Source organism: Podarcis vaucheri, assembly GCF_965113315.1.
Source record: "Podarcis vaucheri genome assembly, chromosome: 16".
Lineage (NCBI taxonomy): Eukaryota > Metazoa > Chordata > Lepidosauria > Squamata > Lacertidae > Podarcis > Podarcis vaucheri.
Window position 1 is genome coordinate 10,661,936 of NC_138754.1, and position 27,460 is coordinate 10,689,395.

The following is a 27,460-nucleotide window of genomic DNA, read 5'->3' on the forward strand; positions in this document are numbered from 1 at the left end:
TTAACAGGCCATTAGAAAGTATTCTTCAGATAATGATCTTACAAATACAGATAGGTAGCCGTGTTGGTCTGCCATAGTCAAAATAAAAAATTCCTTCCAGTAGCACCTTAAAGACCAACTAAGTTAGTTCTTGGTATGAGCTTTCGTGTGCATGCACACTTCTTCAGATACTCTGTATATGTATACGTGTGTGTATGTATGTATATGTGTGTGTGTGTACTGCATATATGTGCGTGTATACATACATACATACACACACACACATACATATACATATATATGCAGTACATACACGCACATATAATGTGTGTATGTATGTATATGTGTGTGTGTATGTATGTATGTATGTGTGTGTGTGTCTGCGTGTATGTACTGCATATTGTATCTGAAGAAGTGTGCATGCACATGAAAGCTCATACCAAGAACTAACTTAGTTGGTCTTTAAGGTGCTACTGGAAGGAATTTTTTATTTTGATCTTACAAAGAAACTTGTCGGACCAGATCAGCAGGTATCTTCTTATAAATTATAATCTCACAGTACGGACCCACGGGTATTATCTAGACTGAACCCCCCCCCCCAAACCTATAACAATGTGTTATTTATTTTCCCTGGAGTGTTTAAGGTAGTTTCAAAGGAGGAATGTGGTCTGTGACTGTGGCGCTCACATATTGCGTTCAAAAGAGTGCGCCACCTATGCGCTCAAGTAGTCGAGGTATACAAATGAACAAGTGTATACTCTGTGTGCATTCAATTCACCCAAAGCACAGTTAAAGCAGAGGACTTCATCCCCAAAGAATCTTGCAGTTTCCTAGCACCCTTAACAAACAACAGCTCCCAGGTTTCCTTCAAACTGCACAGCGCAGATGCAGTCCTTTTTTTTGCACAAACATTAGCACATTTCCAGGGACATCTTGTGCTTTTGTTCAGGGTGGCATCTGACAGACACGTGTGCTCCACTTCCATCTCTGCTCTGCTAGTGTGAGTTTTTAGTTGATTTCTTGTTTTGCTTTAATAGAATGAAGAAATCAATGCTACCCCTGCACCTTTCTCTCTCGCCAGCCTCTAAGGCACACCTTGAATCTGGTTACCTGGCCTAAAATTAATAAATAACCAAAAGGAGTTGCTCTAATTGGTTAAAGTGGTTGTCAGTCGGAGCTAGGGGAACTTCTCCCTCCCCCTGCTGCCTGCCTCCCTCAACGACACACACTCATGCACTTCTGTTAGCAGGAGGAAGCAGGAAGCAGATAACCACTTTGCATTTGTCTTCCTGGGCTGACAACCTTTGCAGTACTTTCCCTTTCTTTCTCTTTCCCCGGAAGCAAACTGGATCCTTGCCCCTTCCACTCCACCCACCCCTAAAACGGGGCAAGGTGTGGGGGCAACTGTGGAGCTATAATCGGCTGCCTTTTCCTGGTTTGGAGAGAATCATTTGTTTTTGTTTTTAAGGTAATGTAACTTCAACGGCCCACGTCATCGTGGCAGCGGTGCACTTAGGAAATTTTTAGACTCTGGACTTCAGAGTCTTCTGTGGATTGAGGTCTGTGTGCTCTCTTCAGATAGTACAGTGATACCTCGGGTTAAGTACTTAATTCGTTCCGGAGGTCCGTAGTTAACCTGAAACTGTTCTTAACCTGAAGCACCACTTTAGCTAATGGGGCCTCCTGCTGCCGCCGCGCCGCCGGAGCACAATTTCTGTTCTCATCCTGAAGCAAAGTTCTTAATCCGAGGTACTAATTCTGGGTTAGCAGAGTCTGTAACCTGAAGCATATGTAGCCTGAAGCGTATGTAACCCGAGGTACCACTGTAATGTGGATTACTTTGTGAGACTTCAAGCCAAACTTGCTACATTTCAGGGTGGGGAAGTTTCTGTTCCGGATATGGGGCTTTGGAACACAGAAAGTTGCCTTCTGCTGATTTAGACCACAGGTCCATCTCACTCAGTGCTGTCTACACTGACTGGCAGCAGCAGCAGCAGCTCTCCAGGCTTTCCAACCCTACCTGAGATGCTGGAAATTGAGCCAGAGACCTTCGATTGAGCTATGGCCCTCCCCAGAGTTTGAGACAGTGTCTACTGCCAGTCCTACCTGGAGAACATGGAGAGCTACCTTATAGATCAGACCACTGCTCCATCTACCTCAGTAATGTCTACACTGACTGGCAGCAGCACACACCAGGTCTTCAGGCAGGGGGTATTTCCCCAATCCTACCTGAAGATGCTGGGAGTTGAAAACATGGGACCTTCTCGTAAACCACTGAGAGGCTTTACTACAAGCAAGTAGTCTATACATTTTGTTAAATAAATTAAGATTAGAAAGCATTAGCAGTCTCATACCTGGAATCGCCCAGGGATTGTAACAAACAAATCAGCACAGTTTTGACACTTGTGGTTAAAATCAGTGCAGTTTTGAAAGATTCAGTTCTGCCATCTTAATTCAAAAGAACTTTTCCTACACCAGACAGGGCAAGCTTGTGACCCTCAAGACATTTTCCGTCTCTCAACTCTCCTCAGCCCCAGCCAACAAGGCCAGTGGTCAGTCAGGGAAAATGGGAGCTGGAAGTCAAGCAACAAACAGAAGGCTTCTCAGGCCATATTCACACCATGCATTTAAAGCACTATAAAGAGCCATGGCTTTCCCCAAATAATTATGGGAGCTGTCACTTGTTAAGGGTGATGAGAGTTATTAGGGTGACCCCCCGTCCCCCTCCCAGAGCTACAGTTCCCAGAGTCCCCCATGAAAAGGGCTTGGCTATTAAAACCGCTTTGGGAATCGTAGCTCAGGGGCCTCCTGACAACTCCCAGCGCCCTTGATGAACTTTTATCTCCCAGAATCCTTTGGGGGGACGCCATGAATGCTTAACATGGTATCTCATGTATGGAGTGAGTGGGGAAGAGTCCCCCAACTCTGGATTAAGGTCCTGCGTTTCCCAGCTGAAGACACACAGCTTCTCCAAACGAGGTTGGGTGTTTCTGGCGTCGGGATTGTTTTGTGTTGCGTGTCTCATGACCATTATGTTTGTTCGTTGTCTGCTGTGTGACTTCTGGAAATAACTTTGTTTTGTTTTGTTTCATATTCTCTCCTCTTCCTCTCCTTCCTTGCTCAACCCAAAACCTCTTTCTGGCTTCCCCTCCCACACCCCCATCCTGCTTCCTATGTCAATCAATCAATCAATCAATCACGCTGGTCTGGCTCGTTGTCTGGCTTCCATGCATTTCTCACTGGTTTGTCGACCTCACGTGTGTCCCCCCCCCCAAAAAAATCCATCCATCCCTCGCTCTGCACTGGCTTCGCTCCTTGGTCCTGCTGCCACGACCTACTGGCCCCCTTGCCCTCGCTCTGGCCTGCAGCTGACGCCCTCCTTGCCTGCTCCTCCAGGCCTCAGAATTTGCCCTACCCACCTCTCCTAGTCCATTTCTCTGTGGTGGACGGCCCGGCACCCCGGCACCCCTCACTCTGCCCTGGCTTAGAGAGTGTGGAGCTGAGCTCCCCTGCCCCTCCTGCCCCAGCCTTCTGCCCCAGGCTCAAGACCTTGTCCTGCAAGGAGGTCTGCCTCCTGGCCGGGCGGCAGGGGCAGGTCTTGGGCACCCTCTCGCCCGAGGAGCTGCTCCCCATCCGCCTCTCCCCCATCGGGGCCTACTCCCCCCCTGCCAGGAGCGTCCTGCCTTTCCTGGAGAGCCCCGACCTGGCTGTGCTGTTCTCACCCCTCTTCCCCCGCAGCCGCACCTTCCCCGCCTTAGCTTTCCCACCCCGCCAGGTGCCCGAGCGGCCGTTTGGAGCCCGCCGCGCCCCCCTTGACAGCCAGGCTGGAGCTGGGCTCGGGAGAGTGCCCTGGGGCAGTATGGAAGCCAGAGAGCCGGGAGCTCCCAAGCAACGTAAGCCGCCTCTCCCCTCATTCTCCCTCCTTCTCCTTCCCACCTTCCCTGCCTCCGTCACCTGTTCCCCAAACTGTGCGCCTCCTTGAGGGATTTGGTTGAAGGCTGTGAGGCCAAAGCAGCTGTCCGCACAGAGACAGAGGCTGCCCGTTGCAACTCTGTGCGAGTTGTCGTTCTGGCCTCATCCAATCAGCTTCTTGTGGGTACGGCTATTCCTGCCCTTTGGCATCAGGTGTGTGCAACTGGAAGGGGGACTTGAGGTCCTCTAGACCAGTGGTTCTCGAGCTTTTTTGTGCCACCGGCCCCTTGGTTCTGTAAACTCAGCTCCAGTGGCCCCCACCCCACCTCTCTAAAAAAAAGCATTACACAGAGCTGCGATTTGCACGGCCCTCTAAGGGGGATAATAACACAGTGAAATACAAAACTGGAACGACCAATTGCACATTCATTCAGAATCCAATGAAAACTATTTGCAGGCAGCGACTGTTTTAGGCGATATGTGTGCCATTGCGCACATGCGCATTGCACTGAACCCAAAAGTGCCCTGAAAACATCGCAAAAAGGGGTGGAACAGGATGGGGGGACGGAACAGAGCGGGAGGGGGGCCTGGTGACCTGCATGGGGGGGGGGTCCAGAACATAGCAAATTGGTCTCTGTCTTTAGATTAATTAAAGCAACTAAATAGATGAACTTCATCCAGTGATACCAGCTTTTCGAAATCTGATCGTCATTTACATCGCCCTCTTGCCTCTTAGCACCCACCCCACAAGTAATCACACTGCCCCCCAGGAGGTGGTACCAGCCACATTGGGAACCAATGCTCTCTAGACTCTCTTATTATTGATCACTGCAACCCGCTCTGGGAGGTGTTTTTGGGCTGAAGAGCTGGGTAAAAAATGCTTTTGACGAATAACTTGGTTGGACTCCAGCTCCCATCAGCCCCAGCCAGTGTAAACAATGGCCAGGGATGATGGGAGTTGTAGTCCAGCAACAACTGGAGGTTTCCCCCACCTGTGCTAGAAAAAGAATTAACCACCCTGAGAGGAGGCTAATAGTCGCGTGTTTCTGATCATCTCCAGTCCAGACTGGTTGCCTAAGTCAGGATATATACTTTGCCGGGAAAATACAGGGGGAGAGCTCCTCCAAGGAGGGTGCAATTCAAAGAGCTATAGAGGGACCACTAAAGTTCATCCTCCTGCTGATGGGAAACCATATCTGCATGCCTCCTGCCCACAGCTTTATTGGCACATATACAGCGTGTCTGTGTACATATACATACATATATACACATACTATATACCGTATTTTTTGCCCTGTAAGATTCACTTTTTCCCTCCAAAAAAGTAAGGGGAAATGTGTGTGCGTCTTGTAGAGCGAATGCAGGCTGCGCAGCTATCCCAGAAGCCAGAACAGCAAGAGGGATTGCTGCTTTCACTGCACAGCGATCCCTTTTGCTGTTCTGGCTTCTGAGATTCAGAATATTTTTTTTATTGTTTTCCTCCTCCAAAAACTAGGTGCGTCTTGTGGTCTGGTGCGTTTTATAGAGCGAAAAATATGGTGTGTGTGTATATATGTATGTATTGTTGGGGAAACTAAATGTATATATTGTGTGTGTGTGTATATATATTGTTGGGGAAACTAAATGAAACCATTCACATTCTGCTTTGTGTGTTGATGTTTTCTTCATCTTTGAAAGTACAGTGTGTTTTATATCGTAGCACCGCAGCTTGCCACATTCTGAATGTTGATTTTTCCCTTTCTCTTTTTGATGTGGATAACTTGAATGGACTCAAACTGAGAACTGAACTAGTTTGTTTTGTAAAAGGATGAACCTGAACAGGCATGTAGTTCCTTTTTGTGTGTGTGGACATCTTCAACTAGAACAAGTTCATTTAATAATAATCATAAAACCTTTCTAAGCTCTGGTTTTAAGTGGCATTCCACAAGGGTCTGGTGGCGAAATGATCTAGGTATCTTGCTTTTGGGGGGAGCAGGGAGATGGGAGATGTGTTCGAAAGGAAGAGGGACGGGGGGGTGGCACATCTGCCTGAGTAAGGTGGATCCCTCCTTGTTGTCATGCCAAAGCACGATCTCTCAAAACATATGTAGAAGCAACCCTCTTGCTCCCCAACATCTGAGTGCTAGGTCTGGTCTGCAAGCACCAACCTGGGTTTGATGAGTGCTCTGAGGCTGTTCCATCACTGAAAGGTTCCCTTTGTCCATATATTCATAGAATCATAGAGTTGGAAGGGACCACAAGGGATATGTACTCCCATCCCCTGCAATGCAGGAATCTTTTGCCCAGTGCGGGGCTTCAACTCATGTCCTTGAGATGGAGAGTCTCATGTTGCACCAGTTGAACAGTCCCAGGTGTATATCATCTCTGACCATCCTGGCTGGGGCTGATGGGAGCTGGATCCCAGCAAAACCTGGAATCTTCATCTCAGCTGAGATCCAGGACCTGCACTTCTCCCTTTCCTAAAAGAGAGTTTTTAATGTTTGATGTCTTGTCATGTTTTTAATATTCTATTGGGAGCTGCCCAGAATGGCTGGGGAAACCTAGTCAGATGGGCAGGGTACAAATAAATTATTATTATTATTAGGGTTTAGGTGATCTAATTCAGGCCACGACTGTCTGAATCTGCTCAACACATCATTCTCTCTCTCTCTCTCTCTGGATGTGTGTTTTAAAAAAAGATTTCTTTTTCTTTGTTTCGCTTTGTGAGGGCTTGGCTAATAACTGGAATAAATAAATGAAAATCCTGGCATCCACAGAGAAGCTAGATAGCTTCTCCTCCTCCATATGTTGACTTCCCTTCTTTCTGTCCCATCTTCTTCCAGTCAGACATTCCCAGTCCTTTGGTGGGGTCCCAAATACTAGCCATCTGTGGGGGGCCGATGCTGACCGAGTCTATGCCCAACTTCGAGAACAAAAGAAAGGTACAATCTTAAAACACATTATATCTCTCTATCATCTATCTGTCTAACTATCTACAGTATCTATCTATCTATCTATCTATCTATCTATCTATCTATCTATCTGCCTATCATCTATCTATCTATCTATCTATCTATCTATCTATCTATCATCTATCACTATTGATCATCAATAATTGTTGATCACGATTGGTTATTACAGTGGTGCCTCGCAAGACGATAAGAATCCGTCCTGTGATTCTCTTCGTCTAGCGGTTTTTTCCTCTTGCGAAGCAAGCCCATTGAAGGATTAGCGCTATTAGCGCTATTAGCGGCTTTTAGCGGCTTATCTGCTGATCGGATCAGCTGATAAGCAGATTAGCGGCTTAGAAAAGGGGGGGAGGGGGAAAAACCAGCAGGAACTCGCAAGACATTGTCGTCTTGCGAAGCAAGCCCATAGGAAATTCGTTTTGCAAAGCACCTCCAAAACGGAAAACTCTTTCGTCTAGCGAGTTTTCTGTCTTGCGAGGCATTCGTCTTGCGGGGCACCACTTTAATTCTTATTTTTCATTGTTGACAATACTGAGCTTACTACCTGCGAAGTGCTAGGAAATGTCTAGCCTCATGGTGTTAACAAATTAGTCAAAAGTGTTCAACTTTAGAGGTTGGGGTGGGGGACATCTTAGGAGAGGAAGGAGGGAAACTTGGGCGAGGGGGGAGAGATGCAAAAAGCCACCCAAACACCTTCAATATCTGGGAACTCTTCCCAACTCCTATTCAGGCCTTGTTCGTTCCCATGGCAACCAATGTCTCTCCTGGCACCTTTAATTCTCGAAAACCTGAAGGGAGGCCAAAGAGATGAGGATTTCCATGGAAACGTGTTGTATCCACAGGAAACCCCAGGAAGATTTGAAAAGAGAGAGAGACAGGGAGGGTCTGCCACCTTCTTTTCCATCGGCACCCCCATGGGCATCCCGCGGAGAGGGGGGCAAACGTATGAAACTTAATTTCCAGATCCCCAGCTTTCATTTAAAAGAGAAAGAAAGTGAGGCCCCATTCGCACTATACATTCAAAGCACAGCAATACCACTTTAAATAGTCGTGGCTTCCCCCAAAGAATTCTGGGAGATACTGTTTGTTAAAGGCGCTGAGAGCGGTTAGGAGACCCCTTCCTTCCTTTCCGTCTTCTCACAGAGCTACAAGTTGTTTAACAACCAATACCTTTTCCCTAGGAAACTCTGGGAATTGTCGCTCTATGAGGGGAAAGGGGGCCTCCTCACAACTTTCAGCACCCATAAAAAACTACAGTTCCCAGGATTCCTTGGGGGCAGCCGCGGCTGCTTAGAGGGGTATAATAGCGCTTTGAATGTTTTTGTTGCTGGCATCTGTCTGTCTCGAGAGACAAAGGAGTGTGCCTCTGGGGGTGGCGTCAAACCGCTGGAGAATCGCAGCGCCTGCTGTGGCTGCAAAGTCTGGGAAATCATAACTGTTGCCTCCCATGTTGTTTTTGCCCCGTTAGTGGCACCAAAGTGGCCTTTCTGGGGTGCAAGGCTGGGCAGTGTGTATGGAGGACCTGGGGTCCATTTTCAGCCTCGCTGATGTGATCCAAAGGAAAGCAGAGCAATACGTTTGGCATCAGCTTGGCTGCAGGAGTTGCTGGAGGCGTACAAGGCGCCATCCAACCTCCTTAAGGACTCCCACTCCTGATTTGTAACCACAGAGCCTAGGACTTGCCGATCAGAAGGTCGGCGGTTTGAATCCCCGCAACGGGGTGAGCTCCCGTTGCTTGGTCCCTGCTCCTGCCAACCTAGCAGTTCAAAAGGACGTCAAAGTGCAAGTAGATAAATAGGTTTGCCGATCAGAAGGTCGGTGATTCGAATCCCCGTGACGGGGTGAGCTCCCGTTGCTTGGTCCCTGCTCCTGCCAACCTAGCAGTTCGAAAGCACGTCAAAGTGCAAGTAGATAAATAGGTACCGCTCTGGCGGGAAGGTAAACGGCGTTTCCGTGCGCTGCTCTGGTTCACCAGAAGCGGCTTAGTCATGCTGGCCACATGACCCGGAAGCTGTACGCCGGCTCCCTCGGCCAGTAAAGCAAGATGAGCGCCGCAACCCCAGAGTCAGCCATGACTGGACCTAATGGTCAGGGGTCCCTTTACCTTTACCTTGAATGTATAGCTCAGATGATGATGATTAATTAAATGCAGTGCTTTTTTCTGGGGGGACGCAGGGGTACGCATACCCCTAAACATTTTGTGAATCTAGGTTTGGCCTCATTAAGGGCCAGTATTTCAATATGAGTAGGAAAATGAGAGTACCCCCTAAACATTTTTTTTTTAAGAAAAAAGCACTGATTAAATGTGTATATCAGCCTTCATCCAAAGACCACAGGGCAGCTCACAACACAAAAATACAAAACGAGAACACAAAATACATAATAAAAGCAAACTGGCCATTTAATCAGCCAAAGGTGTCAGGGAACTGACATCAGAGGCACGGGAGAAGGAGAGGGTCTCTGATTCTGCAGGAGAAGGTCCCAGCGCTAGGGGGAGACTCGGCTGGGAAGAAGGGGAAGGGAATAAGTGTGACACCAGGGATCCAGGAGAGCAACGGGACAGGGAGGTGCAGGGGCTCTAGGACTCTTCGTTGGAAGTTAGTGAGGAGAGCCCAAGCACCCCGCTGCCCACGCCCACCCTGCGCAGGAGACTCCTGCGCAGTGAGAGGCGGAGACGCTTAGGCGTCAAACAACTCTTATGTTGGCAGCGCTTTAAGAAACGCCCACAGACAGATTCTACGAGTGACTAAGGGCAGCCACGCTGAGATGGGCTGCGCAGTCCGGAGGGTTTAACCAGGCAATCCGATGCTCAAACAGGGCAGGATTACGCACGAGTAACTCCCAACCACTAGAAAAGGTTTGGCTATAGAGGAACATTTTTGCCTGGCACCTAAAGATATATAATGATGGTGTCAGGCAAGCCTCCCGGATGGTGCTAGTATTTCAGCAGGAAGCTATGACATGTGTACTGTATACTGTAGTGGTACTTCGGTTTTTGAAAGCAATCTGTTCCGGAAGACCGTTCAAGTTCCGAAAGGCTCGAAAACTGAAAACTCCGTACAGAAGCCTCAATACGGAAAACTCAATACAGAAGCTGTGTTTTTGGTTCGACTTCTGAGGTGCGTTTGAAAACAGAAGCATTTTCTTCCGGGTTTACGGCGTTCGGAAACTGAAATGTTCGTCAACGGAGACATTTGAAAACCGAGGTACCACTGTAACTGGAAAAGAAGCCGGCAGTCTGCCCTGATATTGTTTGCAGGTGCAAGCAGCATGATCGCTCACAACTGCTCCGATACCATCATAAGCCCAAATCATAACCAGAAAGGACTTAATAATAATAATAACAGCAATAATAAAATTTTATTTATATCCCGCCTTCCCCAGCCGAAGCTGGGCTCAGAGCGGCTAACAACAATAAAAGTAACACAGTTTATATAAAATCACAATCAATTAATTGACATGCATTCTAAAATCAATTCATTCTAAAATCAATTCAAAATCAAAACTTCTGGACGGCAGCCCCCGAAGCGCAAGCAAACAATCCCCCCCCCCCCGGTAATCCTCTCTCTTCTCTCGGCTTTCCTCCAGCTTTGCTCGTGGCAGTCAGTGCCTCCGTGGACAAGATCGTCGCTCATTTCAGCACAGCCCGGAACCTCGTTCAGAAGGTTTGTTTTGACGTTGCATTTTATGCAGCCGGCAGCTGGTGCTCCATTGTGGGTGGTGGGGCGGAAGGCAGGGAGCCGAGGCGGTACAGAGCCAATGATGGGCAGTCCCCAGTCCTTGTTGGTTCCCCCCATCTTTCTCCCCACCCCCAGCTGATTTCTGTAAGGGCAACACTGAGACGGAAGAGGAGGAAGCTGAGAGCAGGGGCAACCCCTTGGTCTGGCTGTAAGAAAAGAGGGCAGGAAGGTGGGGGCTGGCTGAACACAGACCGAGCGTTGGTCGGCCGCTGCCCCATTTGCCCTAACAAACCACCTTCCACTAATTTTATATCCCCCCCTTTCCTCCAATAAGCTAAAGGCAGCATAGATAGGGCTCTTGCTCCTCTGCCACTACCCTTGCAGCTGGTTGCAGGTTCAGATTCTGCGGGGGAAGAGAGACACACCCTGCATTTATTACCCCCCCCCTTTCCTCCGATGAGTTCAAAGTGGCATAGTGGTTCTTTCCCCCCCCTTCAATTCACCCCCACAACAACCCTATGAGGTAGCCTAAGAGCCAGCGACTGCTCCAAGGTGAGATGGCAGCAGAGTGGGGATTTGAACCCTGGTGTCAGGAGCGAGCCAGCGGTAGATCATGCCTTGCAAGTTGGAGTTAAATGTGTACAGTGGTACCTCGGGTTAAGTACTTAATTCATTCTGGAGGTCCGTACTTAACCTGAAACTGTTCTTACCCTGAAGTACCACTTTAGCTAATGGGGCCTCCTGCTGCTGCTGCCGCGCCGCCGGAGCATGATTTCTGTTCTTATCCTGAAGCAAAGTTCTTAACCTGAAGCACTATTTCTGGGTTAGTGGAGTCTGTAACCTGAAGCGTATGTAACCTGAAGCGTATGTAACCCAGGGTACCACTGTATTAGCAAAAACACAATCTACATAGGGGTGTCAGGCCTAATGTGGACAGCAACATCTCCAGCAGGCCTTGCCCCCATGGAGCAGTTGCAGAGACTGAAGGTGCTTGTCTTCCTGCTTGCTGTCTAAGTACCTTCCCCTCCAAGGTTTCCCCCAAGCAATCTGAGACTGTACCTGCATGATGCTAATTTCTCCTTCCCCATTTTCCTAGTGTCTTGCCTAGTTTTGGGAGACCAGGGGGGAGGGGGAGAGGAGCTTATCGCAGCAGGAGGGGGAGAGACCTGTGACTATTCGCCAGCCAGATCCTCTCTGCTCCTTGGTCTCCCTCCACTCCTTCTTCAGCTTCAGCTTCTGCCTCTGATTCTGGGCTGCTCTCTGCCACAGACTCTCCCCGCTCACTAAGCCCTGTTGCCTCTTCAGTTCCCAACACCTCCCTGTTCTCCTTCTAGCCACTCATCATTGTCCCACCACCACTCCCTGGGCTCTGAGCCTTCTTCCCCTTGGGGTTCCCCAGCTGGTTCCTCCCATCATTCCTCTGCACCCCAACCATGATACCTGGTTTCTCCTGGTCCCTGGCGCTCTCACCGCTATGCCACACTGACATAGAGATACAAAAGTGCGTTGGACTATGCAGAATTAGATAAGGTGACAGGAAGGATCTGAAACCTGCGGGACCAGAGATTCTTAGAGGACTGGAGTAAATATTTGAACTATTTGAAAAGCAATTGTAATAAACAGATTACGCCAGTAGGACTGCAAGAAGGTTTGTAAGGAGGACTGTGCGAAATATTGCAATGAAGACTATGAAGAGAGTTATTAGTTAAGGACGATGAAAAGTAATAGAGAAATTAAGAAATGTAGACAAAGTGATAAAGATTGAAAAATCTTCAGATGTGGCCGATGGAAGTCCAAAATATTGTATAAGAAAATATGTTAAATGATTGTTGGGAATGATATGTTAAAAAACTAATAAAAATGCCGTATTTTTTGCTCTATAACTCATTTTTTCCCTCCTAAAAAGTAAGGGGAAATGTGTGTGCGTCTTATGGGGCGAATGCAGGCTGCGCAGCTATCCCAGAACTGCTGCTTTCACTGCGCAGCGATCCCTCTTGCTGTTCTGGCTTCTGAGATTCAGAATTTTTTTTCTTCTTGTTTTCCTCCTCCAAAATTAGGTGCATCTTGTGGTCTGGTGCGTCTTATAGAGCGAAAAATACGGTATATATTTAAAAAAGAGAGATAAAAAGTGGGTGTTTGGGGGGGGGTATGAATGGCTGCCTGGCAAGGAACTGCAAAAGGAGCAGCCCTCTGCGCTTACGAGGGTCGGGTGTGTGCAGGGAGGCTAATTAGAAAGCACTAATTACCAATTTGCAAGGGGAGGGGGGCGGCCTTGGTTGTTTTCTCTCCCCAGCCTGCCAGCAGCTGACACCCAGCCGTTTCCCTCCTGCGCAGACCCAGCTGGGAGACAGTCGCCTCAGTCCAGACATCGGCTACGTGGTCCTGACCACTCTGTGCCCTGCGCTGCGAGCCCTGGTGGGCGACGGCCTGAAGCCCTTTCAGAAAGATGTCATCACGGGCCAGAGACCCAGTTCCCCGTGGAGCGTTGTGGAAGCCTCAGCCAAGCCAGGTAGGAAGGAGGCGTCAGAGAGGCCGGAGGTGGGTTGGTTTGGTGGTCGTTTTCCTTTCCAAAAATCTTGATTCTGCAGCCCTAAAGGCCACATTTTGCAGAGCTTCCTGGTTAAAGCCGGTAGGATAAATCTGCTTATTTTGCATAATTGGTTGGTTGTGAGTTCTCTAACGTTGCTAATATTGTTTTGTGGCTTGTGAGTGCTATAGTAGTGCTTTGTGAATCTTTTGCTGCGGTTGTCCCCTTTAGCTTATCTTTTCAGTTCTTTCATTTAGCGATTTGTAGAAGGTGGTTGTTTTATTGCTGATATGTAGAATTGTAGATGTGGAAGGGACCCTGAGGATCATTGAGTCCAACTCCCTGCAATGCACGAATATGCAGCTGCCCTTTATGGGGATTTAACCTGCAACCTTGCCATTATCAGCACCACACTGACCAACTGAGCTATCGTTTTACAGATGATTCGTTAATTGTTCTAGATTATTTATGTTGTAATTGTGATGTTCTAGGGTGGCGCTGTGGGTTAAACCACAGAGCCTAGGACTTGCTGATCAGAAGGTCGTCAGTTCGAATTCCCATGAGCTCGGTCCCAGCTCCTGCCAACCTAGCAGTTCGAAAGCACGTCAAAGTGCAAGTAGATAAATAGGTACCACTCCAGCAGGAAGGTAAACGGTGTTTCTGTGCGCTGCTCTGGTTTGCTAGAAGCGGCTTAGTCATGCTGGCCACATGACCCGGAAGCTGTACGCCGGCTCCCTCGGCCAATAAAGCGAGATGAGAGTGCAACCCCAGAGTCGGCCACGACTGGACCTAATGGTCAGGAGTCCCTTTACCTTTACCTTTATTATGCTATTGTTATATTTTGTTTGTGATCCAATTTGTGACTCGTGGGAGTGAAAAGCAGCATAGAAAGGAATGAATGAATGTGTTATAAGAATGTATGTATGAATGAATGAATGGGTTCTTCTGGCCCAGGGGATGGGATGAAAAGTGATGTTGCACGCTGAAGTTCAACCACCCCACCTAAGCAGCCTGAAGGACCATAAAGCTTACTCTTTGTACACATTCGAATCTTCTGAAATTTACGTTTTATTTCCTTATTCATTTATTTTTATGTGTTTTTATACAGCTGCTTTCCTGGTTTTTTCGGGTGGCATTCTTGTTTCCACGCTGTGCCGTGCATTTGTTTCAAGCTGCACACCGCTAAGATGTTTTTTGAGACGTCAAGCGGCGGAGAAATGCTTTTAAATAAATAGAACAAAGTGCCCTGCAATTAAAACAGTGAAAGCAGGAGGTTCATGTCAGGAGATCGGAGTGTGTGCACATTTGTCTACAAAGACTGTGTCTTCAAGAACCAGCGAAATAATAGAAATGGGAGGTTGAGGCAGGCTCTTTCTGGCTAGGCACACTCCTGGTCCATAAGGATTTTGTGAGCTCTCGTATTTGGGGCAGCCGTGGCTTGCTCATTCATTAAATGTGGGTCTTTTGGGGCAGGGGCGGGGAGCTGGGATGTGGCACTAAGTGAAGGTATCTGCTGGTGTTTCTCCATGTGCTTCTCGCCCAGGTCCCCACGCTCGGTCACTGAACGCATTGTACTGGCGGGTATCGCGCTTGGCTCCCCTTCGCAGCAGCCAGCAGCGCTTCCACGCTTTCATCCTGGGCCTCCTGAAGTGAGTAGAAGACATTGGGGGGGGGGGTTGTTGTAACTCATTTGCCTTACATGCAGGAGGTTCCCGCATGTTCAGTCCCCAATGGCATCTCCAGGTCGGGCTGGGAATGTCCCCTGCCTGAAACCCTGGAGAGCTGCTGCCAGTCAGTGTGGACAATATTGACCAAGCATATCACACGGTGCAAGGCAACTTAAATCTTCTTTTTTTTCTCTTAGAATAATATTTATTATGTTTTCCATTTTAACAAGCCAATAAAAGCCACTTTGGAAACATTCCAAATTATAATGCAATCAAACAGTCCAAATTTTATGCCAAATTATAACACGGGTGGCGCTGTGGGTTAAACCACAGAGCCTAGGACTTGCCGATCAGAAGGCCAGCGGTTCGAATCCCCGCGACGGGGTGAGCTCCCGTTGCTCGGTCCCTGCTCCTGCCAACCTAGCAGTTCGAAAGCACGTCAAAGTGCAAGTAGATAAATGGGTACCACTCCGGCGGGAAGGTAAACGGCGTTTCCATGCGCTGCTCTGGTTCACCAGAAGCGGCTTAGTCATGCTGGCCACATGACCCGGAAGCTGTACACCGGCTCCCTCAACCAATAAAGCGAGATGAGCGCCGCAACCCCAGAGCCGGCCACGACTGGACCTAATGGTCAGGAGTCCCTTTACCTTTACTTTTTTATAAATCTTTGGTTGACTCCCCATGCTCTGAAGTTCGGGGAATGATGATCTCACATTGTGCTGCATTGCTTAATTCATCCAGGTAATTCCAACGAAACATTCCAGTGTCGATCCTTCATTTATATTTAACAGCCTCTGAATTTGTCCAGCAGGCGGATTCGTCCTGCAAGGCAACTTAAATCAGCCCTTTACTCAAATCCATGAGGACTAGGGTCTTGCTTTCTTTTTAGGGCCAAGGCCCATAGCGCAGTGATGGAGCGTTTCCTTTGCATGCCCAAAGGTCTCAGCTGCAACCTTTGCAACCTCCCTGAGGGGGGAAGGATCCCTACCCGAAACCCTGGAGAGCTGTCGCCGGTCACTATTGAGCCAGGTAGACCCAAAGGTCTGATTCTACAAGGCAGCTTTCAGGCATTGCTACCTTTGATGCTAAAACCCTTTGTCTTGGCCTGTTCGTCCGTAGCATGATGTCCCAAACGCATCATTGAGACTGGAGGCAAGTCTCCCTTCAGTAGAAGTACGGACTTGGCAAAGAACTCTTAACTTCTGGCTCCGCCTAAACTCAAATCCCCCCTGGTTTACTATCCCTAGTACTTCAAGACTCCCATAAAAGTGCCTGGCTTAAAACTCTCTATAAAAACTTCGCTCTTGTGGCCTATCCCCCCAACACCTACTCACTATGGGCCCTACTAAAGCAAACAGTCTAATTGGTCAACGTCTAAAAGATATCGAGCATCAGAACAACCTGGCCACTAGAAGGAAATTCTGCCCTTGGTATGTTCATTTTCCACCTCTCCATTTTGATTCTCTGGCCCCATATCTGCACAAACTTATTATCCCAAAATACAGACGTGCTTTTACACTTGCAAGACTGGATGTTTTGCCATCTGCGGTACTTGAGGGTCGATTCCAAAAGATCCTGCCTGAGGAACGCCTTTTAACAAGCTGGAGATGGTAGCACTGAAACAGCGGCACACGTCCTCCTGTCCTATACTCTCTACAAAGACCTGAGGAACCAGATCATCGCCCCACTCGTACTAACCATCCCAGGGCGCTCAACCACTGCCACAATGTCCTTTCTTCTATCAGATCAAAATGAGCAGATAACAGCAAAGGTTGCTAGGTTCATAGCAGGGGCAGTCAGAATAAGGGCCACTAACTGACTGCTGATTCAGGACTTTAAATTGTGCTCTTATATCATAGAATCATAGAATCATAGAGTTGGAAGAGACCACAAGGGCCATCGAGTCCAACCCCCTGCCAAGCAGGAAACACCATCAGAGCACTCCTGACATATGGTTGTCAAGCCTCTGCTTAAAGACGTCCAAAGGAGGAGACTCCACCACACTCCTTGGCAGCAAATTCCACTGTCGAACAGCTCTTACTGTCAGGAAGTTCTTCCTAATGTTTAGGTGGAATCTTCTTTCTTGTAGTTTGGATCCATTGCTCCGTGTCCGCTTCTCTGGAGCAGCAGAAAACAACCTTTCTCCCTCCTCTATGTGACATCCTTTTATATATTTAAACATGGCTATCATATCACCCCTTAACCTCCTCTTCTCCAGGCTAAACATGCCCAGCTCCCTTAGCCATTATATCACATTTCCTTTTCTGCGTATACTGTAATGTTTTACTGTTGCTATGGCCATTGGCTAATGCGAATAAAGTTTTATCTCATCTATCTTATCTCCGTAGCATGAAGCAGTTGGAGCAGTGGTTTGCCAACCTGCAGCGGAACTCAGGTAAATTTGGGGCACCCCACGTTTTTTATTAGGACCTCCACGACGTACTGATATTAGGCAAGTGCCTGTGCATTACTCTTTTTGGTGCCTGCTAAAACCCTCTTTTGTTTAAGCACGCCTACCATAGAATCATAGAATTGGAAGGGACCCCTGTGGTCATCTAGTCCAACCCCCCCCCCTGCAGTGCAGGAATCTTAACCCAGGCACGTATTTTAATATAAGCTTTTATATTTGGAACTGCAGGGGGCAGGGAGAGGGAATTCTGGTTTTTATTTATATCTTTAAATTTTTTAGGTTCACTTGTGGGGGGTTTTAAATACACAAGAATTAGAAACTTGGTGGTGGTGGTTCTTTTAAAAAGTGAAAATGGAAGATTAATTCTGCTCCTTGGTGTCACACCCTCTACCTTCTCCCCCACCCAGTGCTCCTGGAAAATCACAGAATTGTACATTTGGAAGGGACCCCAAGAATCACCTAGTCCAACTCCCTGCATGCCAGCCCTTCTCAAACTGGGGTCCCCAACTGCTGTTGGACTACAACTCCCATCATCCCTGACCACTGGTCCTGGTAGCCGGGGATGCTGGGAGTTGCGTGGCGAGTTCCCGCCTCCCGCCAGTAGGAAATAATGACACGTGACACAAGTATTTAGGTTAATGGGCTAAAATAGGCCACAGCTTTATTGGTTACAGGTAAAGAGCGGTATTGGCTTAGGCATTGGTCCTAACCGACTCTCCGGCTTCAGCCTGTTTGCTTGAAGACTGGGAAGGGTTAACACCAGCAGGGGAGCCCTGCTGATGCACATCAACTAGGGACTCCCCGGGGTCACCGCTCGGGGGGGTGTGCGCTTTAGGCCCTGACCTCCATAGGCTTCGGACGAGGCCATGCCCCCCGGAATCCTTTACCAGACTACCCTTCAATATTTGGGGGAGGTGATGGCGCTCCTCCCCCCAACACATCTACATAACAATACCCCTACCAATGTCTAATTGCCAAAACCAAGGAAGTTGTGACGATTTGCTACGAGGACGCGAGTGGCGCTGTGGGTTAAACCACAGAGCCTAGGGTTTGCCGATGAGAAGGTCGGTGATTCGAATCCCTGTGATGGGGTGAGCTCCCGTTGCTCAGTCCCTGCTCCTGCCAACCTAGCAGTTCGAAAGCACGTCAAAGTGCAAGTAGATAAATAGGTACTGCTCCGGCGGGAAGGTAAACGGCGTTTCCGTGTGCTTCTGGTTCGCCAGAAGCAGCTTCGGCATGCTGGCCACATGACCCGGAAGCTGTACGCTGGCTCCCTCAGCCAATAAAGCGAGATGAGCACCGCAACCCCAGAGTCTGCCACGACTGGACCTGATGGTCAGGGGTCTCTTTACCTTTACCTAGGCAAAAAACCAAACGGCCAGTGCCAATTTGCCAAGTGGAAAAAATTCCTACCAGGCCTCTTAACGGCGACCAACTGAGGTCCATAGCAAGGTCAGAAAGGAAACCTTGAAGGGCGGGAGGGCGGGAAACCTAAACAGCTGAGCGGCCAAAGAGGGAGTTGCACGGGTGTTGGGGGCGTGAGCCTGCAACACCACCTCCTCCTGAGGTCAGAAGTGGCTTTGTAATCCAACAGCAAAGTTGAGACAGACTTAGAGGGCTGCGTTTCTGACCTGTTTATGCCGTCTCCCGACCCCACAGAGCTGATCTCGGCGCTGTACTTGCCTACCGCCTTCCTGGTACTCAGCCAAGGCTTCTGCCGCCGCTGGGCCGACGAACTCCTCCTGCTGCTCCAACCGCTCTCCATGCTGACCTTCCAGCTGGACCTCCTCTTCGAGCACCAGCACCTGCCCCTCGACGTCCGGCCGCCACCCCGGCGTCCCACCCCACCGACTGAGCTGCTGGCCGGTACCCAAAAGGCTCGTGGAGGGAGCCGAGTCGCTTTGCCCAAACGCCCGCCTCCTCTCGCCGGCCTGGCGGAAGGGCCCGTGGCCCAATCCAGCCCGCTCCATGAGCCCCAGGCCGGGCCACCTTTGCACCAGAGACTCCTGCGATGGGGTGACCGGCTGAGCCACACCTTCCAAGGCGGCGAGGGAGCCCCCGAGGCGGAGGCGGGCGCTGAAGGGAGCTGCCAGGAGAGCAAAGAGAAGCAACAAAGCTGGTGGGAGCAGCTGAGCCGGGCTTCGGGGGTCTACGGCGAGCCCCCGAAGCAGGAGGGCTTCCCTCACACCCACTGGACCAAGCTGAGGGTGGCTCTGGGAGAAGCTGTGGAGGCGGCCCGCAGCGGGGCTGGAGAAGCCAGCGTGAGCCCCGACGTGCTGCCCCAAGCGCCCAGCCCCAGAGGAAGCAGCTCAGTGGGGAGCCCAAGGCAGGCACCCGCTGTCTGCAAAGAAGGCAGCTCACCCGTAGGGGAAGCTGCAGGGAAGCCAGAGGCGACCTGCTTGCCTGATGCCCAGGAGGCAGCCGAAAAGCTTGACGGCGCTGGAACTGCAAAGGGGAACTGGCTGGGGTGGCTCTTCGGAGCAGCTGCTCCAGGATGCGCCAACGAGGCCGATTCTCACCTGTCGAAATCCAGGTAACTGGATGGCCGGGGGGGGGACGGGACCTGAAGCCCATAGCTGTCAACCTTCCCTTTTTTTGCGGGAAATTCCCTTATTCCAGAGCCGCTACTCGCTGCTATCCCGGATTGTTAGATATCCCGTAGACTTTCCCCAGGACAGGTGAGGCGGCTGATCCCTTATTTTCGAGGCTGCTTATCCCTTATTTTCAAATCTGAAATTTGACTGCTATGCCCGAAGCCAGCAGGTCAAATGCGGCCCTCTGAGCCTCCCTATGTGGCCCTTGGAACTATCCCTCAGCCCACACCCCTTCTTCCAGGGCACACCCCTCACCAGCCCTGCTTCCCACCCTCCTAGAGCATTTTCGCTTGTCTGAAATTGGGATCCCTTGAGAACTAATCTCCCGTACAAAGGAAATATTTACATCAGTTTCTCCACCCACTTTGGCCTCTGGCCCCACCCACTACTTTCATGCGGCCCCTGGAAGGTTGCCCTCAGAAGGGAACGTGGCCCTCAAGCTGGAAAAAGCTTCTCTGCCCCTGAGTTTAAAGCGATCTGGTCAGAAGTAGCAGCTCCCTAGGAAATATATAAGGCAAGTTATTCCCGCCATCTCCCGCTTGCGAACTTGGTCCTTGCCAGCAGTCAGAATTAGCCAAGTAAGACAGACTTGTGTCCTGAGGGCAGCGTGGTTCTCCCTAATTTTTTTCCAAGCGAACTCCTGGTTTGCAGGAAGGGACAAAGACACAGCTCTGCCTGAAAAACTGGGATTCGAACCCAGGCCTTCCAGACTCAAAAGTTAGGACTGTCCCCTGCCTAATACTCCAACCAAGTGCCCAACTTTCAGGCAGTATTTCCTAAATGTCTCTAATTAAAATTGTACCCCCAATGGCAAAAAAGTGGGTTTTTCTTGTGGGTCAGGTATATTCTCTTTCCTATCCAAGCAGGCGCCCGTCAAGCTGGTTGCCGCCCACCATGAATATCCTGGCTCTGGTGATGAAGGGGGCACCGGCCGAGAAGAGCTGGCCAGAGGAATCGTGGGAAGACGTCCCACCAAGCCCACAACAGCCGTACAGGTGAGCCATCCTCTCTCCGTGCCCAGGGCTGCAACAAAGTGTTGCAGCGTGAAGTGCTTCTGCTGGGGGTTTCAGGCCCGCCACTCTATTACCCCTCCCGCTCTGGGTTTTCCATCAGTCCCACCCCCCCTCAGTCCGTATTCTGTGCCCACTGAGCATGCTCAGTACTCCTTAGGCTCGGAAGAGGGAGATGTGTCCCCCTTAGGATTTTCCTTTCCTTTCCTAAACAGTTCTTAGTACTTCTGCAAAGACTTTGGCGTGGTAGAGCATGAGACTCTTGATCTCAAGGTCGTGGGTTCGAGCCCCACGTTGGGCAAATGTTTCCTGCATTGCAGGGGGTTGGACTGGATGACCCTCGGGGTCCCTTCCAACTATAGATTCCCTGAATCTGCCTATTCTTCTGAGTGGCCATATTGGGTACTTAAAGCAACGGTACTTACAGGAAGCTTGATGCATATCTAGTCAGACCATGGCCTCATCCAGTATAACTGAAGGAGCATCTCCACCCCCATCGTTCTGCCCGGACACTGAGGTCCAGCTCCGAGGGCCTTCTGGCGGTTCCCTCGCTTCGAGAAGCCAAGTTACAGGGAACCAGGCAGAGGGCCTTCTCGATAGTGGCACCCACCCTGTGGAACGCCCTCCCACTAGATGTCAAAGAGAAAAATAATTACCAAACTTTTAGAAGACATCTGAAGGCAGCCCTGTTTAGGGAAGTTTTTAATGTTTAATAGGTTACTGTATTTTAGTGTTTTGTTGGAAGCTGCCCAGAGTGGCTGGGGAAACCCAGCCAGATGGGCGGGGTATAAATAAATTTATTATTAATTATTATTATTATTATTATTATTATTATTATTATTATTATTATTATTAGCTACACTCTGGAGGTGCCATTGGGGACTGAACCTTATGCATGCAATGGTGGTGTTTCCTGCCCCTTCCCCTAGCAGCCTTTCTCAACCTGTGGGTCCCCAGATGTTGTTGAACATCTGCAACTCCCATCACCCCTAGTTAGCAAGGCCAGAGCTCAGGGATGATGGGAGTTGTAGTCCAACAACATCCGGTTGAGAACCGCTGCCTAAGGGATGTGCACTTTGAAAGGAGACCCGTCTGTGTTTTCGTCGCGTGTCGCCCCCCACTCAGTCTGTGTCGTCCCTCTGACTCCATCCAGGGCCGTTCGCGCTCTCTGCGACCACGCCGGCAACCGGGACGACCACCTCAGCTTCCGCAAAGGCGACGTCTTGCGGGTCCTGGACACGGTGGACGAAGACTGGATCCAGTGTTGCCACGGAGACCGCCGAGGCCTGGTCCCCGTCGGCTATACCTCTCTCATCCTGTGAACTGCGCAGGGAGACGGCAAGGCTGCGGCTGTTGTGAGGGGAAGTGGGGCACACCAGAGGATCACCCCACTCCTGCCTACACAAAAACACACTTTATAAACGCACCACTGAAGGAATTTCAACAAAATGACATGGACACTAAGAACCTAAGGGTGCCTACTTCCCCCCGCCCAGATTGCACCCTGGTTAGCCTCATGAACCCCAAACCGATGTCTCTGTTCCTCTCCCCTCCGCCCCGGCTGTGGGTGCAAATTCTGCCACAGGGGGTTGGCAGGGCTCCCACCGCCTCACCGTTTCCTTCTTTCGAACTCTTCTCCTGCCTCTCGCCTGACTTGGCCAACTGCCCTTCTGCTCTCCCCCCCCCCCGAATCACACGTTTAACCGCTTGTGCTTGCTGCTTTCCACAATCGTGTAACACACACACACTGTCGGCCAAACTATGGTTCTCATCTGTATATTGCATATATCTGTGTAGATATACATACCTATATATATAGATATATATAATATTATATATTTCACCTTTCCTGCTGCTTTCGTCTTGCGGGCGATCCTCACGTCTCTCTCCCCTCCCCACCCTGAAGTGATGTCGATCGTAGAACTGGAGACTTGGAAGGGACCCCTGAGGGGCATCTAGTCCAACCCCCTGCGGTATAGGTCACCAGCCAAGTGGATCGGGACCCGTCTGGCTGTCCCTACAGGGCCCCCTCTTGAACATCCACCCAGCCCCAAAACCACGACAGAAACGGCCCCTGTCTGAAGACGGACACCATCCACACTCTCTTAAAAGATTGTGCAGAAGGGAGGGAAATAAAGGTTGTGAGAAAAGACAAGCAAAGAGGTGTCACCGTGTGAGATTGAATTGCTGCAGGCTGCACGTCTCCAAAGGGTGCAGCTTGAGAAAGATTGGTTGGCAAGCAGGGGCCCCAATGAAATGTTGCAGCCCCCTCCCAGGATACTCCATTCCACCACCACCCCCTTGCCAATGCTCCCAAGCCTGCATCAAGACATCTGGCATTCAGCAAGGCCAAAGGATGCATGGGCGGTCAGTGTGGGTGAGGGTTGCAGTTTTAATTTGCTGGGTGGGAGGCAAGGAATAGTGCGTCTAACTGTTATCAGGGGGTCGGGCAACACTGATCGGCTTGCCTGACCCCTTCCCCACAGTGCTGTGTGGCAAGTGGCTTTTGAAACCAGTTTCAAAGCAGGTTGCAATATGGTGTGGGCAGAAATCCACACTGGCTTTGCCCAACCTTTCTGCACTGTAGTTCTGAGTTCCCCAGCTGCTACTCAAAGGAGGCCGGCCCTTTAAGAGTTAATGGGTCACTGTCCCAGCAGCCTCGATCTGCCCTCAATCAGCTCCCATTTGCCTGCCTGCAAAATGATCTCTGCTGGATCCAACCAAAGGCCACTCTAGTTCCTTATAGAAATGGAAAACCAGAGTTTGAGAGCATCATTTCTCTGAACACCAGTTGCTGGGGAGCAAGAGCAGGCGAGAAACGATGCTCTCATGCTCTGGTTTTCCATTTCTATATGGGGCTAGATTCTGGCCTTTGGTTGGATCCAGCATGGATCATTTTGCGCCTAGACAGGATAGAAATAGACTCCGGACCTAGGAAGGAGCTGGCTTATACTGTGCAGACTTCAGACTCTTAGTCCAGTGTTCCCAAAATAGGGTTTCCAGCTGCTTTGGGATTACAATTCCCATCATCCTTGCTAGCTAGAGATGATGGGAGCTGTAGTCCAAAAACAACTGGAGACCCATGTTTGGGAAACACTGCTTGGTCCAGGTAGCTCTGTATTGCCTATGCTGACTGGCAAAAGCTCTCCGGGGATCCAGAGGGGTGTGCGTGTCTCTTTCCTAGCCTTACTTGGATGTCGAGACCTTCTATTTGCAAAACAGATGCTCTCCCATTGAGCATCCCCATAGTCTCAGACAGGGGACATTCCAGGCCCTACCTAGAGATGGAGGAAGCTGAATCTAGGACCGTCTACATTCAGATCAGATGCTCTACTACTGAGCTGCAGCCCATCCCACTTTCCCTCTCCCCTCCCAATAAGCCAACGGTGAATCAAGGCCTGCTAGTCTCCCAGCCACATCTGGCTGTACTTTCTACGCTACGAGATTTCCTTTCTGTGACCTGCATCTTGCCAGGTATATAATTGGAGCTGTTGGGCATCCCTTTTAATAAATATCAACCCAATTCCCCCTGCTCTAGCAGATCTAAGGCAAACATCTTGTATTCACAGCCACTTCCAAAGCTGAGCTAGGAACACTAAGGGGAATGGTCACTAGTTATGGGCAGGATTCAATCACACACTGGCCAATCCAAGTTGTGCAATTCTAGTATGCAGGGAGGGTCTTGCACAACAAACCAGCTGCCCCAAAAGTTTGGAATTGTTGCAGGAAAGAAAGTTTAGGCAGGAACACACTGGAGAGCATGGGATGACACGCTTGTTTTGATGTTGCAGCATCCAACCTTTGGGGCAAACCAGAATGAATGTGCATTGAATAGTCAACGTCGTCTTGCAAACAAATCCAGATGGAAAGCTCAATGAACAGACTGGATGCACTTTTTACAGTATTGATGTGTGTCTGTCAAAAGACCAGAACCTTCCCCTTGTGGTCATATGTTGAAACAAAACCTTCAAAAAATGTGGAGTTCTGTTGTACATACTTTTATGATTCTCCTTTTGGGAAAATAAAAATCCATAAAAGGTGCCACCTGTTTCCCTAATGAGAAAATATTAAAGAGGCTTGTTTGATTTCTTAATACATCAAGAAAGATAAAATAAAATCCAGGGAGCGAAGATATGACAAAGGCTTAGGTAAAATCTGAGCTTCGGAGATGCGACTCTCTGTGCCAATTAGATATGTGTATTTAATGAAACCACTTAGCAAATAAAAAAGAAGGCATTTCTCCACACAAGGCCAGGGATGTAACATGATGAGTCATGTACCACCTACTGGCAGCCGTGTGAACTGCAACGTGACAACAACCTTACATTTTTATGTATATAGGAAGATACATGTTTGTGTACAAAAGTGCAGAACAAGTGAAAAAGAAAAACACCCAAGCCATTGAATAGGAAACATTTTTTTCCATTTAATACTAGAATCTCTCAGTATTTGAGATGCAGGCCTTTTATGCAATTACATCCAATGTTAAAATTGGTAATACATAATTTACAAAGATTAACATCAAAACAATGGTCTATTTAGATATGCTCTTGTAAAAAGGAAATATCTTAGCAGCATTTCTCCTCAGCAACCACACGGCCTATCCCCATGCAGACTAAAAAGAGTTCGTATCTATATTTGCAACAAACGTAGTGCTTTTCCCTCCCCATTTTCCTGGGCTTCCATCAGCGATCAGGTGAAACGCTGCCAGTCTCCTCAGTTAATACAAAATAAGCCACCCACCCACCCAGATTTTTTTTTAAAAAGTCAGTAATTTTCTACACCAGTAAGAAAACAAAACCAAAAACTTAAAAAAAACCCAAAACCAACAAATTCTTCGCACTTACCTAGAATTTGATTGTCTAAAAAACATTGTTTTTAGTCTTTCAACGAAAGAAAGATAAAATGGCAGAGCTAGTGTCTCGCATCAGGGCAAGCTTTTCATTATTCTTCTTTAAAAGGACTTCTCATGTTATTTTTCCTTTCTTTTTTTAGTGTTTAACACCATTTTGAGATGATGATTTCCCCCCCGTTTTGAACTAAATGGAGCGACTCAAAAGATTTTTCAGACATGCGATTTTTTAAAAACTTTTTTCCCCCCTACGACACACATGAGTATTTAATACTCAGGGTTCTCCTGTACAATGCTTCTCTACAGTAAGAAAATATTCCAAACTATTTTCTTATTTGTCTTCTCTTTTTTTTAATAAAATATGCTTTCCCCCCTCCTCCTCTTCTTTCCCACCCCTCTCTTGCCCCCCGCCCCCACCCCAAACTTTTTTTTTTTTTAAATCGCCAGGTTAAAATTTGAATGGAATGGACCCTTTTGTTGTTGTTATTGTTCCAAACGAAGAGTAAAATAAGGATTATATAGTCGACGAGAATGTACAATCAGGACAAAGGTTGGTCCGTCGGGAAGGAACACGGAGAGAGATTGTGAGAGAGAGCTACCATATTGCTTTACAACCACACAGCAAAGGAAGGGGGAGGAAGAGAGAGGAAGATTTAAGATATATACAACTTGGCACATTTAAAAACGGGATTCTTTCGTAAGGACATCTAAAACAGGACCATAATATGCATATGAACGCCAAAGAGAGACTGAGAGCAAAGCCACGTTTAAAGGGCCAGTGTATGCCTAACTGCCAGCTCCCTTTGCCCGTGCATCTGCCCGTAAGTTGCTGGTGTCCGGAGGGAGGGGGACATGTGGTACGTCATCACGGAGTGACGCCCCTCCCTTGGGCCTGGCACCGGACGACAGCAACTAGGGCGGCTGAACACCCTACTGCGTCAAAAGCAAGGAAACGGTTCCTTCGCTGCAGCCGACGAGAGTTAACACTTGTGTCTTTTTAATCCACCCCCCTCCTTGGATTAAGGGCAGAGAGAGAGGCGGGAAGAGTAAAATACACTGTCTCTTTAAGAGACGGGACGCTTTTAAGCTGTACAGGTTTTATATATTTTTTTCTTCTTTTTCTTAAAAAAAAAAAGAAACACAAAGAGTAGTGTTAATCAGTGGATAATAGTCTACAGTTTCACAACAAATACGCGCTCAGAAAATACTGCTTGACGGTTCGTGTAGTGAAAGGTTGGTTTTTGTCTGTTTGCTTTTGTTGTTTTGACAGTTTTCCTTTGTTTTTTGTCTTTGAAAGTTTTCACAATGCACTGGACACACAAGAACCACAGCTTATTTAATTTTTTTCTTTTTTCTTATATATATATATATATATATATATTTATATATAAAACCCAACCGAAAACACTAAAACGAAAAATAAGTAAAACAGGGTGGACTTGGCTTTATAAAAAATCTTCTGCAGCAAAATAAAAGGGGGGGGGATAGAGAGAGAAATTAAAACCACCGTTGTTCTCCTTGACCGCCCACCCCACCCCCACCCCGAGGTGCAGAACGCAGAACCAAGTGCTTTCATTTCAAGTCCGTGGCGATGGGGCGCTTCCCACACAGAATGTCTGACAGCCCCCTCGCGCTCAGAGCGCCACACTTCCTCTGTTGCATCTTGCGCAAAATCGAAGATCTTGCAGCCCCCCACCCCTGTATCTTCGGCCCCTCAGGGCCCGGACACTTCCTCATGCCGTCACCTCCGCCCTCCCAAACAACTTCCCAAATCAGACTGTTGCGCCAGCTGAAGGAGAAACGATGTGGGTTCCTCCGGAAAGAGCGTGGTTCCGAACCGGTTCACCAACCCGCCCACCTTATACACCCCCCCTTTCCCCT

The 27,460-nt window shown here is 48.8% G+C and overlaps 1 protein-coding gene across 4 annotated transcripts in view; it reads left to right on the plus strand.

Annotated features, from left to right (window-relative positions):
• Nucleotides 1-22,887, plus strand: part of RUSC1 (RUN and SH3 domain containing 1) — a 35,966-nt gene extending 13,079 nt beyond the window's left edge. For 2 of the 4 annotated variants that reach the window (XM_082202059.1, XM_082202060.1), the window contains exons 3-11: nucleotides 3,348-3,872; nucleotides 6,714-6,812; nucleotides 10,428-10,504; nucleotides 12,854-13,028; nucleotides 14,590-14,695; nucleotides 17,062-17,108; nucleotides 18,783-19,656; nucleotides 20,581-20,712; nucleotides 21,881-22,887. In XM_082202059.1, coding sequence (XP_082058185.1) covers nucleotides 3,348-3,872; nucleotides 6,714-6,812; nucleotides 10,428-10,504; nucleotides 12,854-13,028; nucleotides 14,590-14,695; nucleotides 17,062-17,108; nucleotides 18,783-19,656; nucleotides 20,581-20,712; nucleotides 21,881-22,049 — 2,204 coding nt within the window. In that variant the 3' untranslated portion in view covers nucleotides 22,050-22,887. The remainder of the gene's footprint in view (nucleotides 1-3,347; nucleotides 3,873-6,713; nucleotides 6,813-10,427; nucleotides 10,505-12,853; nucleotides 13,029-14,589; nucleotides 14,696-17,061; nucleotides 17,109-18,782; nucleotides 19,657-20,580; nucleotides 20,713-21,880) is intronic. The other 2 variants (XM_082202061.1, XM_082202062.1) reach the window with 2 other exon arrangements.
• The last annotated feature ends 4,573 nt before the right edge of the window (nucleotides 22,888-27,460 follow it).